General features: G+C 45.1%; 1 protein-coding gene across 4 annotated transcripts in view; it reads right to left on the bottom strand.

The window, feature by feature from the left end:
* PECAM1 (platelet and endothelial cell adhesion molecule 1) overlaps window positions 1-14,814 on the bottom strand; it is a 53,668-nt gene that overhangs the window by 15,881 nt on the left and 22,973 nt on the right. For all 4 annotated transcript variants that reach the window (XM_025436500.3, XM_025436501.3, XM_025436502.3 and 1 more), the window contains exons 8-13: window positions 11,078-11,362; window positions 10,374-10,481; window positions 9,194-9,221; window positions 8,414-8,490; window positions 6,410-6,463; window positions 4,582-4,644 (exon numbers count right to left, since the gene is read on the bottom strand). In XM_025436500.3, the coding sequence (XP_025292285.1) occupies window positions 4,582-4,644; window positions 6,410-6,463; window positions 8,414-8,490; window positions 9,194-9,221; window positions 10,374-10,481; window positions 11,078-11,362 (615 nt within the window). The remainder of the gene's footprint in view (window positions 1-4,581; window positions 4,645-6,409; window positions 6,464-8,413; window positions 8,491-9,193; window positions 9,222-10,373; window positions 10,482-11,077; window positions 11,363-14,814) is intronic.

Genomic DNA, 14,814 nt, shown 5'->3' with positions numbered 1-14,814 from the left:
CACGTACATACATACACACCCACAAGCCTCAGGAAACAGGATGGGGCCCAGCCACTTCCCCTGCCTCCTCTCACCTGCACCAAGGACCAGGAAGCCTCATTGTAGAAAGGTAGCTCCTGCCATGTGGCCAACATTCTCTTTCTACAGATCCGGAAATGAAGCCCCAGACAGGGTAAGACGTTTCCTGCCACCATGCTCAGTACAAACGCGGGTGTGGTTTTCTTTGGCTGGGGCATGCCCATGGACTAACTACAAGATACTCAACTCCCTGGGCTCCAGAGATGATCCCCGACCCTGAACATATCCCTTTGGGCCCCCACAGCCCTTCCTCTTTGCCATGTCCTTCCTTGTCCTCCAAGTTCCAGGACAAGCTTTGTTTTGGCTCTTGGGCGCACACATCCTCACCCATCCACCTACTCCCTGACACTCTCACCCCTTCCTGTGCCCAGGGCAGTCACGAAGGACTCCTGTGCTCCCACAGCACTTTGGGGACACTTGCCCACGACCACACTGACAGTATTTGTCCCACGACTGTCTCCCTGGTGGACCCAGAGCTCCTCCAGGGCAGCACCTGAGGCCACATGCATCTCCTGATCCCAGGCCTCGCACAGCTACCTGGAGGCGGCCATACATATCCATACAGATAGGACAGTGAAGGCACCAGTCAATGTCCTTGCAAGTGTCTCTATCTCAGACCCATGAGCTTCAGGAAGGCCTTGGCATAATGAGCCTCTTCCCCGGAGTTTTAGATTTTAGGATTAAAATTGTGGTCATTCATTAGACACTGAATGCTGGTGGTTCCTGGGTTAGGACCTGAACACCAGGAGGAAGCCTGGGGGGGTGGGGGTTCAGATCCCAAAAGGTGACCTTGGGACATCTGGGGTGGCCAGGGCCTTGCAGAAGGCTTCATATGACTCCCCTCAAGGCCCCAAACAGGAGTTGGTACTCACCAGAGTGGCTGAGATTCCAGGCACCCCTCTGCTAGGACACCTGCTTTTCTCTAAGAGATCAGCAGAGATGCCTATGCCATTCCCCATGCTCCCTTCGTGGCACCAGATTTTGGGGGTATACAGGGAGGCTCCAGGGATTCCCAATCTCTGGGGACCTCCATATCCCTAAGGGATTCTGCTCAATGTTAGGACTGGGTGAGTCACTCCTTCAGGATGATCCTACACCTGTCGTTGCTGGGTACCACGGAAGAGGAAGGGAAAAGGTGACTCGGATCCAGAGCTTTCAGGAGCTCCAGGCTGTGGGGCAGACAGCTGGGGATACACAATATAGGACACTGTACACTGGGTGCACTGGGGTCCCTGTCAGCTCGTCCTCAGACCCTATCCCATAATGGGAGTGGGGGCCATGAGGAAGGAATGGAGGGAGGGGGTGGGGTGGCTGAGCCGGGGGACCTGGACACCCTTGTAAGATCCACAGCCCCCAGGACCACAAGGGGTGCTGGTAGACCTCTCTGGTCACCTTGGGGACACTCTAACACCCTCTGGACTCAAGAGCCACACTTGACCCCCTTCTTCCTTATAACTGCAGATCAGCCAAGGCAGTGGGGTGTTTCCACTTCTTGGCTGAGTGGCTACACTTGCAGCTGCCCCCGTGGTTCCTCCTGCTGCCCCCCTGTCCTGCCCCTCAGGGATGGGCGGGGGCTGGCACCTCAAGACGGCCACCCCTGCTCTGCTCAGCAGCTGCCTGCTAATGAGTAACCCAGGCCAACAGGCTGTTTGTCTCTGCTGTCAGGGATGTTTCCGGATGGGGCTTTATTTTGGCTTCTGTTTTTCTCTGTTAACAGAGAAAGAGATGGCTTCAACGTCATGGGGTTTTCCCAGCAATTAGCCTCAGAGCAAACAAGAAACAGACCGGGTTTAACAAGTTCCTTCCCATCCCCCCACCCCCCACCCCGCCTCCATCCCCGAGTGACTCCTTGGTCAGCAGCCAGAGCCAGAGCTGGACACGGTCCCCATCCCCTCCTCCACCTCAGCTGTGGAACTGGGAGCCTTGCGGACAGGGAACTGGATTGGCCAAGACCAAATCAAGTTGACTCATCGCTGGCCTTGAAACCACAAATCTTGATCCTTACCCTAGTAATGCCCTACGCCCGCCCCCCCCCCCCCCCCATGACAAAGCTCTACCCTGCTGTCCCTTCTCACCAAGGAGGCTAGGTCCAGAAAACTCAATTTGAATCTTCTGGAAACTCTTCATTTCCACCCACGTGGTACTCATTCTAGCTCTCCTGAGGCCGTCACAGCAACGTGGGGAAAGGGGACTACAGCTGTACACAGCCTGGCAAGGAAAGCACCCTTCCACCTCCTGTCCTAGGACTTCTTTTTCCTTTAAAGTCCACCCCACCTTCAAGCAAGAAAAAGAAAACCAGACACTCTAACATTCCTAAAAGAATGGATCTGGCCTTTTCAGGGGAACCTCAGAACCTAAGGCCAGAGCCCAGGGCGATCCCCATCTGCTAGAGCGCCCAGTGGAGTCTGGAGGGTCAGGGGACAGCATGATTTTTCTACACATATTCAAAATTCTTGGGCATCTTTTTCCCCATTATGGTTCCCCTTTCCTTCTGACCCCAGAGTCCCCTTAAGAGGAAGTAAGCTGTTTCCCATGGGACTGAGCCATTATGCACAATGATGGAGCGGCCTTTGTATCAGGCTCTGGTGGGACAGAGAAACCTGGAGGGGAGCCCCCTACAGCCCCTTAAGCCACATCCCACCCAGACTCGGTTCTGTGCTGTCTCCTCTTGGGCATCTCATGCTTAACCTAACTGAACCCTTTCTTCCCAGTCTTAGACACCATGACCTCCAGTTTGGTGGTTCAGTCATGCAACCTATAGTAATTCTGTTTTCCTGATCCCTGCCATAAAATTTCTCCAGTGTTGTCACATCTCTGAAATATATCTTGAATCCATCCACTGCTAGCACTTTGGTTCCGCCTTCTCGCCTGGTGATAACACACAGATCTCTCTGTCTCCTTCCAGATCCTCAAATGAGTCCAGCTCTGGCCACCTTTCATGCCTTCTCAATGCTCCCCATTCCTTTTCTTCCAAGCACTAACCAGAACCTGACACTATCTACATATTCTTTGGTTCCTTACTTTCCTGGCTCCCTCCCAGGCTATACCTCCCCGGGGGTTGGGGGTACACCATATATGTACCTTGGCTGCTTGCATAGGGGCTGGTCCGTGCACCCTTAATTTGTTAACAAGAGAATCACTTTACAATGAAATAGAGGAAGAGAACTGCAGGCCTGCCATGGCCCCCGGGTCTGGTCCAGACTCAGAAGCGAGATGCCCTGTGTGGTCAGACAGTACAGACCCTGGGGGCCACTCTGATTGCAGACTGTGGGAATGGTGCCCCACTGGGTAGCACACAGCCTAGGAGCTGCAGGGGACAGCCTTACCTAAAGATTCTGTGCACATGCCTGCTGACATGGTACCCAGAACCTAAGCAAGGGAAGGAAGGAACCCAAAACTCCTCCCAAATCGTGGAGCCAGAGGTGACAAAGGGATGCCATTGCCATGTGACTCTGGCTAATGCTACACGTGCCTCATCTGGAAAATGGCATTCAGCTTGCCAGGCTGAGTGGACACAGCGGCAGCGCTTGGCCTCAGTAGGAGGAAGGCGGATGCATGGCAATGGCCCTAATGAGCCTCCCAGCAGGGCCAGAAGGCTCTGGGTGGCTCCTTTGAGTACAGTAGCCCATGGGAGAGCTAGGGTGAAGGACAGCTAGGAGGATATGCGTGGTTATTTATGGTGTCAAAAGCAACTGGTGGGGATCCCTGGGTGGCTCAGTGGTTTAGTGCCTGCCTTCGACCCAGGGCATGGTCCTGGAGTCCTGGGATCGAGTCCCACATCAGGCTCCCTGCGTGGAGCCTGCTTCTCCCTCTGCCAGTGGCTCTGCCTCTCTCTCTCTCTCTCTCTCTCTCTCTCTGTCTCTCATGAATAAATAAATAAATAAATAAAATCTTTAAAAAAAAAAAAACAAAAACAACTGGAAGTGACGTTCTAGCATTTGCTATGGATCAGTCCAGCCTAAGTCAGTCTCCCCAGGACAGCATCGGGGCTGGGGACCTCTAGGCTGAAAACTGAGACTGAAAACTGGAAGTATAAAGCTAGTGCCACTGTTTACACAGAAGGGGACTCTGTGTTTTCAAAAGCATTTACCCAAGAGTCCCTTTAAATAGCCAAGCCCTCACTATCTTCAAAAATGCATTTCATTTCCCAGAGCTCGGTGTATGAGCAACTCTTTAGGGATGATGCTGGATGTGGGCAAGGAACAGACCTGTAGAAGAAATCCCAAACATCCAGGAATAAGGCTGCCCTCAAAAAGTCTCTCAATGAACACACTTCTTAGGACTTAGTAATTGCTCAATAAAACCTACTCATAATTAACAAAGTTTTATGCTTTGAAAGCCTCAGCAGGGGTCAATGCTCCTGCTGTAGGCATGTCCCTCAGGTCTGTCTGCTAACCACCTCCCTTCTGACCAACTGAAGGGACCCTTGTCCTTGGGTGATGGCACACCTCACCCTGTTTGCCTCCAAGCAGAAAACAAAACAACTGCAGTGATGGTGTTTACCTTGGTAAGGCTCAGGTGAGGTCACTTCTACTTCTGTGTATTCCACATCCAACGTCAGAGGCTCTGCTCAAAAGAACCACAGCACCCTACAGTTAGACAAAGTCTTCCTGGGGGGCCTCAGCCTGTATTAGAGATTTCTATTCAAGTGACTGAAGGATTCCCTATTCCGAGGAGGAAGCCAGACACAGGCTGAATGCCATTCCAGGTGAGCAGGACACATCAGGCCTGGGAAGGTAGTGATGAGTCCTCCTCCCCCCAGAATGTGGAGGGAACCTCCTGCCCAGACCCTCCATTGTTTCTACAGGGGAAGGATCTGTAAAAGCTCTGTAGACATGGAGAACAGCCAGGATCAGCCGCGGCAGTTAACTCTGGAAGTCTACCCTTTAGCCACAGGCACAGGAAGTTATCTCCAAGACGGAGAGGATCTCAGGAAATGGGGAACAGGTGTCCCCCAGCCTAAAGATGCCCTGAGAGTATAAGCTGTATGCATAGAAAAACAAATTAACAAAAACCCTTGGGCTGTTATGGGGAAATCTGGTAAATGAGTTTGTCTTCAACTCAAAGTAATAGTATTGTTTTATTTTTGAAGTCTTGGAGTCAGGTTTTCTCACCAGCACCAAAAGCAGTGATGTGCGGTCAAGAACATCGGTGTTTAGTTCTTTAGAACTTTAGCTCCCAAGATAGCAGCCCCAAGGGGAAGGGAATTTTGAAAAATAATTTAGTCCAATCCTTCTGAATTTTAAGCCATAAAAAAGAATCTATTGTTCATTGTCTTTAAAAACTAGCAGCAGTGCAGGAGGCCTGGGTGGCTCAGTGGTTGAGCATCTGCCTTTGGCTCAGGTCATGATCCTGGGGTCCTGGGATGGAGTCCCACATCAGGCTCCCTACAGGGAGCCTGCTTCTCCCTCTGCCTATGTCTCTGCCTCTTTCTGTGTGTTTCTCATGAATAAATTTATCTTTAAAAGATATTAGCAGCAATGCTATTTTATTTTTTATAGTGTATGTTCTATTTTTATTAAATACTTAGATATCAAATAATATTTATAAATTATGTATGAAATACACATAATAATAGTAAGTTCCAGCATACCCATCACCTCTTTTAAGAAAAAGAACATTTTTATTACCTCTGAAGTACCCTGTGTGCTTCTCCCCATCCTAGACCCTTAATACTTTCCTTCCAGCTTTACTGAGGTATAATTGACATGCAACCTTGTGTAAGTTTAAGGTGTACAACCTGATGATATACCACAATGCTATTTTAAAAACACCTGCACCTCTACTATCCAAGAGAAAAGAGATCCTCCTACGGTACCCAATAGCCCATTCTGAATCAGCTAGTTCCCTGTTAGGTATAACCCAGCTCTTTCTTACTGGAATTTAGGTTCTTTCTTTCTTTCTTTCTTTCTTTCTTTCTTTCTTTCTTTCTTTCTTTCTTTCTTTCTTTCTTTCTTTCTTTCGTTTATTTTAGAGAGAGAGAGCGAGCAAGTTGTGTGTGTGTGGGGAATCTCAAGCAGACTCCATGCTGAGCTTGAAGCCCAACATAGGGCTCGATCTCACAACCCTGAGGTCATAATCTGAGCCAAAACGAAGAGTCAGATTCTCAACAGACTGAGCCACCCAGGGGCCCCTAGGTTACTTCCCAGTAAGGACACAAGATAGAATCTTTGGAGCAAGTGACCAGCCACCTCCGTTTTACACAGCAGCCAGGGAGAGTGTCACTGAGAGAGGGAGGAGGGGCAATATCCCCAGATCTTAACCATCTTAGTTCTTTTGTAGGGGGTCTTTTTTTCTGTTAAGGTTTCTAATTTTAAAAAAACTTAATTACCTTTATTTTCATTTATTGGTTTCATTGCATGGTTTCCAACATCTTCATTGTAACCTAGTTGAAAAATAACAATTAGGATGAGGGGCAATGGAAATCCTAGTTTCTTATATAACTTAAGAAACTCAGTGCCACTAACACATGAAGTCAAGCCTAACTTCCTTAGCATAGTGGGCAACCAGCAGTGTAGCTGATTTTGGATTCCCTCCTGGTCCTCCTATGGCCGCATCCAACTCCTGTGTGGTCTCTTTATAAATACCAGTGACTTGCTCACCATCCTGTGGGAGGGACACTTATGCTTATGAATTGTTCAAGATTCAGAATTGTTCACTTTGAGCAAACTCTTTAGAAATTAAGCTTAATTCTAAAGGGATGGGCCAGTAACCAGAAACAATTAGAAAACTAGCAAACTAACAACTCTCCAACTAGAGAGCTAGATGCATGAGAACATGGTTTAGAGAAATTGTGGTATCTCCAGTCTGTCACCTCAGTGGGCAAAAAAAAAAAACACCTTTTTAAACTTTTTTTTAATCAAGTCGTTCTCTATTAAAAATAATTCTATGGATTATAAATAATATAAATAATACTTCTAAAGAATACATGATTTTCCATTATGCATTTAAGTTAATTACTTATTGTGATTACTAAAATATCTTATACAGTGAAATAATCCATGGAGACAACATAAGAATTAGAGTATTTCTTGCATTTTGGAAATTTGGGGGAAAATCCTATTTTAATATAAGTCTATATTAGCATTTAATTTAAAGTGTCTATGTATTTATGTATAATACAAATACTCAAAAGACCCCCCCATGCCACCATATTTCTGAATGTAATTTCTCAAAATGATACATTTGCTCTTTTCTCTTTATGGTCCATTACTTTTGTTATTACAAATGTCTTACTCACTTTTTAGTAAGGATTGTACCACATAATGTACTTTCTTCAGTTCTTGTTCTATTTGATGGATTTCAGGAATACATTTTCCCCAGTTTGTTTATTTACTTATTTATTATTTGTTTGTTTTATGTTTATTTTTTTAAGTAGGCCCCATGCCCAGTGTGGGACCTGAACTTACCACCCTGAAACTGAGCCACATGCTCTGCTAACTGAACCAGCCAGGCACTGTCTTATTCCCTTTTTAAAGGTTTATGATTAGGTAATATAACAATTACTCAATTCTCAAAACATATTTCTCAAGTACGCCCTGCAAGAGGCATATTTGAACTATTCTAAAGTTCTCATTTTGTGGAACACTTACACAATTAGAAAAGAACATGAGCATTCTATTCCCAGACTTACTGATAAAGAAAACTGGTCTGGGACAGGGTATAGTATGTGATAAAATCACCCACCCCTCTGGGAAGCAGCTGGCACCTCTGCTCAAAGGCTCAAGCAATTTTCTCCTAGACCTAATGGGATTAAGAACTGGAGATTGGCTACCCACTCTACTGAGCTGACTTTCAAACTTGTGCTAAGCCTTATAACCAGGTGTTCTTTGATTGTACCACTTTTTTCTTTTAAATGCCTCCACTAACAGAGAAATATTTAAATTAGTTGTGGCAAAATCTGAATGGAAACCATCTTGTGCTTGTAATAATTCCATCTGAGAAGATGTTTTACCAATGTCTTTGGTTTTTTTTTTTTTTTTTTGTATTTTTTTTTTTTTTACCAATGTCTTAATTTGATAACTTCTCTCTCTCTCTCTCTAACAAAAGGATAGTAATTATACTTGGACAATGTTTAAAGTTTTGAAAGATAACCCAGGATGGATATCCACAGCATTGTAATTATTCTCCACCTTTCATTCCCCAGGTGTTTAGGCGGTGGTAAAATTAGGGTAAAATGCTCTGCTTTGCTTATCAGCTCACCCTTCCATGACTGATTGGATTAAGTGCCCCTGCTTGAGGACAGGGCTTCCTTTCCAACTTGAACTCCGTCACCTACAGATTCTAAGAGGGGCAAAGGAAAACGTTTAGCAACTGCAGGAAACCATGACTCTACCGTAATGTCTGTTGACTTCAGTATTGGGGTCTGACAACATCTTCTCATTGGTGGAGTTCAGAAGTGGTACTGCTGGCCTTAAAATGAAATTTCAAAGGGAAAGAAAAAAATGTGACTTTTTTGGGCTCTGACTTCAAACTAAGAAAATAATCAAGGAAAGATTATGAGAAAACCAGGAAAAGATTTCTGAAGTTAGGAAAACTTTTACCCTCTCGTGTGGAAAACTAACATTTGACAAAATATTTCAAAATATTGACAAAAACATTTTGCTGTTAAAATAAGTATCAGGGCCATGGTGCATCTCACTGCTCAGAATTCTTCATCTTGTGCTACTGCTTTTCTTCAGAACAGAGCTATCCTTTCCATACTTTTGGATTTTGGATTTCAAGAACAGTAAAAATATGACAATCTCTCTCTCTCTCTTTTTTTTTTACAATCTCTTTTTTAAAAGCCAGTTCTATTTTGCCAAGTAAGTAAATTTTTAAAATTCCATCTACTACCAGTATAATTTCATAAGGAAAAGGGGATTTCACAAGTAACAGTATAGGAAGGACATGACCTCAGAATAAAGCTATTCTTTCCATGAAGGACAGCTGGCAATCTTCCAAGGAGCCAAATACACACATGTGCATACACACACATCCCTATACCACTTGCACCTAAGACTGTATTTTTCTGAGTTTTCCAAGAAAAACTGAAAAGTTTCTAACAACCAGCATTTCCCTACAGTTTATGCATGTCTACAGAGCAGTCACCTATCTTCCAAGTACACACACTGACCTGGACATCTCCACTGGCGTCTGCTTGGCTTTAAAAGAGAAAGAGAGAATCCAAAGTCAATATAAAATATCCACATCTGTACTAGATAAAAACACTCATCTCAACCATATTTGACTTTCCTGAAGATTGAATATCAATAAAAAGAGAAAAGAAAGTCAAATATATTCCTGTTTTTTAAAAAGAAGAAAAATAATGAACAAAGTAGATCTTCTCTTGGTCTTATACCAAAATATTTCACATCATTTCCTCCAGAAATATAACATTTGACTGTTTTAACCAGGAGTGATTTTTCTTAGTGGAATGTGATAGAGATAAAGTCAACCATAGAGAAACCAGGTAAGCCAGATAAACGGGCAACTATCTCTTTGATTCAAAATGATTCCAAAAAGTAAAGGCTACACCAGTCCTTATGCTTTTAATTCCAGGCTGGCCTAAGACCATGGCCAGGAGCAGTTTTAGGAATGGGTTGATTCTGGAGCCTGTCTTCCCAGAAGGGTTGCAGCTTTCTTGTTCTAGAAAAAGCATAAGACCCCTCCTCATCCCATCTGTCCCCACCTATCCCAGGAAATAGTACTGGAGCTCCAAAAGAACCTGCCTTACTCTGCAAAAAGTTTTCAGAATTTAGTGGGACTGTGCCTTTTCCCTCAAGTTCAGGCTAGCTAATTCTGATTCCTGAACATCAGTGGGTGATCCTGGCTTCCCTTTCATGTGTGGTTAACCTCAAGCACAGGGTAGAAATCATGGCACAATAGGCAGATCAAGTGAGAGGCCTTCAGTGGATGAGGGGGAGACGGGTCTCCATGGTGCTCATACCCTACTACTGACTGCAGTACTAGGTGTGGCCAAATCCACATAAACAGCTTCTTCTGTCCACATGTAGATACAACCTCCCCCCGCCCCCAGATGCATCTTTTCTGGGTTGTCCAGCTGGAAAGCAATTGCTTGCATTTGTGCCTAACTGAATCCAAGGGGCACTAAAAGCTTTATGCCTACCGACTCCAAAATCTTTGGTTATCAAGATGACACCCCAAGGAGAAAAACAATGGTCGTCAGTTATATCTCCTCAGTTCCCACTGGGACGGAGCACCAACCCTCTGTGAAGCTGAAGCCCCTCATTTCCATGGCCAGTTTCCTGGCCAAGGTAGCCTGCCAGAATGGAACAAAAGAAAACTGTACTTACCCTTGGCTTTCTTCAGAATATAACATCTGGCCCCAAGTATCAAGACACCAATTATCACTCCAATGACAACCACTGCAATGAGTCCTTTTATCCATGCAGCAAGAAAGACTGGAAATGAAGACAAAAAATACATACATACACATACGTTCTTCCTCTACCAGGAAGAATAATATCAGGTTTAGGCAACAAGTAAGACTAATTTTTATAGTTTTTGTAACTATACAGCATCATACACAAGCATCTACCTCTGAAGGACACTGTTCATAACTGGAACAGAAATATTTTTGGGGGTTTGTTTGTTTGCTACAGAGTCAACTATGGTCTTAAAGGACCATTCACTGAAGTGGGCTCTTTTTTGAGGTCTCTTCAGTCCTTCTCCCTCACTAGGAAACCACCCTCTACCCACTTGTGTGGGCTTGCCTAACTATATCTCTTCTGCACGATCCAATCCCGTTGGCCCCAGGTAGTCCATGGGTGGACATTTGACCCAAAATGGGCCAATTGTTATCTCTCTACCAAGAATTTGGAATTACGACTATGTGAGAAATTTCTAATTTTTTATAGTAACCAATTCCTCTTTTATATTTAATTTGGATGCGTGTCTGTCACTTGCAACAAAAGAGCCTATAGGACACTGGTCTCTTAACCCTCTGTGAAATGAGCTAACGCCACACTAGATCCCACTGTTTGAGACCTTGACTCACCTCTGACTGTCAGTACGTTGCTTTGGGGACTGCTTTTAAGGCGGTTGGCTCTATTGGAGGCTGTGCAGTAATACTGTCCCTCATCCTCCTTGCTAGCCTTTGACTTGTACCAAACGGCGTGGGTTTCATTCGAGGTGATTTGGTAGAGGAGACTGCCCGCTTCTTTGTAAAACCTGTAGGTGATTGGACCAGTCGCCTCGTTCACCGAGCACAGAAGCTCAATGTCCTTCCCAAATTCCACCTCTGCATTCATTAGGATAGAAAGCTTGACCTCATCCACTGGGGCTGAAAGGCAGCGAAAGGGACAGCACTGAGAAGAGGCGGAGGCCAGAGAGAAGGAATGCTACACAGCACTGCTCATGGCCAGCCTCCTGCTGCATGGTGACAGAGATCGGGATTGCGTCTTTTACCCAATTGACCACCACCTTCATCCCACATTCTTTACATCTCCCCTCCTCTCCTTAGACCAGAAGGGCAGCAACAGATGTCTCCTGAGCCTACATTGTTTATATACGTGATGCTAGGGACACCTCCCTTTACTTAGCACCTCAAGTATTACTGACCACTCAGCCTGATGATACAATTAATCTCTGTGCCCTGTTGAGATTGTGTGTGTGTGTGTGTGTGTGTGTGTGAGAGAGAGAGAGAGAGAGAGAGATATTTCCCTCCCTGTGCTTACAAAGATGTAGGCCACTTCCAGATCTCATGAATAAATTTGACCCACTATCTTTAGCTAATCCCGTTTTTTTCTCCTTTTCCTTTATGAATGTTCTACATCAACAGCTCTCAAATCCTCCTTTCCCACCTTCTCTTTACTCCTGACATCTGACCTCCATCTGCTCTGGAAACTGATCTCCATCTCTAGCTTTGAAGAAATTCCAAAGGTCACGTGATCTCCTGACTCTCCCAGCCCTGAGTCCCCAGCAGATTAATTCTAGTCCATGAGAGGTGTCCTTCCAGTCTGCCAATCTGTGGCTTCCCCACAGCTCTCAGCTGCCCCAGGACGTTCCCAAACCAATACAGCTTCCTCTGTGGCTTCTCTGATGCCTCCCAGCCCAGATTCTCTTTCCTCCTCACCTGTCACTCCCTCTTTAGTCACTAGTTTGTTTTCCTTTTGCCCCTTAAATATGGACTTTCTGCAAAATTCAGTCCTCAGCTTTCCATCTCTGTTCTTTTTTTGGTGATTTCACCTACATTATAGCTTCTGTTTGCGCATTTAACATATAAACATACAGCATTTAATGCCAAACTACATAGCTTTAGATTACTCCCCTGAATTCCAGGTCTTGATTTTGACCTGAACATTTCCACCTCAATGCCCTACCGGCTTCTCATTCCCGGCAGATCCAAGCAGTTTCCTCCCATATACTTTTTCCATGGTCAATTACCAAAATTCTGATCCTAAATTGTCTCCCAAGTAGACCTTCCTGTTAGTGTGAGAATGGGCTGGTCAGCAGATTGGCATCTGATTTATTTATTTTTTAAGATTTATTCATTCATTTTAGAAAGAGAGAGTGTGAGAGCAAGTGGAGGGGCAAAAAAAGAGAGAGAGGGAGAGATCCTAAGCAGACTCCCCTCTGAGCCAGATGCCAGGTTCCATCTCATCACCCTGAGATCATGACCCAAGCTGAAACCAAGAGTTCAGAGGCTCAGCCGACTGAGCCACCCAGGGGCCCCTGGCATCTGACTTATGAATCATCTCCCTGTGAGTGCAGTGGGTGGCCAGACTTCGGAGATGCTGGTCCCACAAAAGGGGGCACCAGGCCAGAGATGAGAAAATGAAGTTCAACCACAAGGGCAGAGCCCTGGGGGGCACAGCCTGAAGCGCAGAGGGGGTGGTGGTAAGCCAGTCTCAATTCCCAGCCCCACTGCCCACCAGCTGTTTGTCTTAAACCTTAGCTGCATCATTATAAAATAAGGTTAATATTTCCCTGGGTCTTACAAGACTATTGTTAAGTATTAATGGGGATAATTTACTAAAACACTTCACACAAGGGTGCACACATGGTCAGGGCTCAGTAAATGTTAGCCACTAAAATTGGGCCCCCAATTCACATGGGCTTTTGCATTAGCTTTTTAAGATACTGTGAGGTCTGAGACCTTCACTTCTCACTGATAGAGTCCCTGGGTTAATCTTCCCCAAGCTCCATTCCCATGATCTCCTTTCCTCTTTCTGGCTCTTATTGCACATATGACAAATTTCCAATTCTGAAGACTGGCACCCTTCACACTTGAAAACTCAGTCACTTTTTTAGTTTGCATCCAATGATTTTCCAGTCCCTTGTTTCCAGCCATCTGATCGGCCCAGTCTTTTGAACTACTCCATGGAGACTTTTTGCTCATGTATTTTTTTTAATTAATTAATTTATTTTTTTTATGATAGTCACAGAGAGAGAGAGAGAGGCAGAGACACAGGCAGAGGGAGAAGCAGGCTCCATGCACCGGGAGCCCGACGTGGGATTTGATCCCGGGTCTCCAGGATCGCGCCCTGGACCAAAGGCAGGCGCCCAACCGCTGCGCCACCCAGGGATCCCTTTGCTCATGTATTTAACTGGTAGGCCATCTGCAGCACTTTCTTGACCCATTGTTGAGACCCAGCTCTTTAGCTTTTCATCCAGCTCTTCCCACTCAAGCTAGATGATATCTCTCATGCCCTGAATTCCTATCACTGTTATCGTAAGGATAGTTCACGTGACAATCATGGGTTCCCTAGTAATATTTTTTTTCTATGCTTATTTGCAGTGTTATTCAAAGGCACTAAAATATTCCTCCATTATTTAATCAGGACATTCCTGTGTTTCTTGTTATATCATCGAAAATGAAGTATATGTTTTCTTTTTTGTATGCCCTATAGCATCAGATACTTTATATATATTGATGTTAATTTGAAAAGATGGCTCCTTTTAGACCACACATTAATTGAAGCAGGAATCTCTATCCTACTTAAGAGATCCACAGTGGCACATATAGATAGTTATTTTTTAAAGTTTTCTTTTTTTAATTTTTATTTATTTATGATAGTCACAGAGAGAGAGAGAGAGAGAGAGAGAGGCAGAGACACAGGCAGAGGAAGAAGCAGGCTCCATGCACCGGGAGCCCGACGTGGGATTCGATCTCGGGTCTCCAGGATCGCGCCCCGGGTCAAAGGCAGGCGCTAAACTGCTGCGCCACCCAGGGATCCCTATAGATAGTTATTAAACAAGGAGGAGGAGGAAGAAGGAGAAGCATATTAAGTTTTTTTACAAGATGCAGAATATCTCAGAGATGCAAGCAGTGGCACTCCTGAGGCCTTCTGAGACATGAGGCTCCACAAGACAGAGGCTTAAGGAAAAATATCCACTCCAGCATAATGGTATATTTCCCCTGAGTACAACAGCCCCAGTCCCATGAGACTTGCAGCTCTGATGGCAGCAGGTTCTGCATATGATGGAATCTGCCTCCCCAGGAGTCAATAGTAGAGAAGAACTCTGGTCTACAATTCTCAGGGATGGCTGTTAGTTCATCTACAAAGGAACAAATGTTAAGGGAGCCCAAAGGCACAACTTTAGAGCTTCTTGAAGTCAAGAAGCTCTTATATTTGCTCTTATATTTTGCTTTTTTGCTCTTATATTTTAACAGTTTCCTCCAAAGGTTCTGCAAAGAAATGTTACTGGCCACACCAATAACCACCAGATATTTCCTGGCCCCATTTACCTGGGCCTTGGTCTCCTTTGCCACATGGCATGTTTATGGACTTT

Source organism: Canis lupus, chromosome 9 (assembly GCF_003254725.2).
Source record: "Canis lupus dingo isolate Sandy chromosome 9, ASM325472v2, whole genome shotgun sequence".
In the NCBI taxonomy this organism is placed as follows: domain Eukaryota; kingdom Metazoa; phylum Chordata; class Mammalia; order Carnivora; family Canidae; genus Canis; species Canis lupus.
The sequence above is the reverse complement of the archived record's forward strand: the minus strand, read 5'-3'. Positions and strand labels throughout refer to the sequence as shown.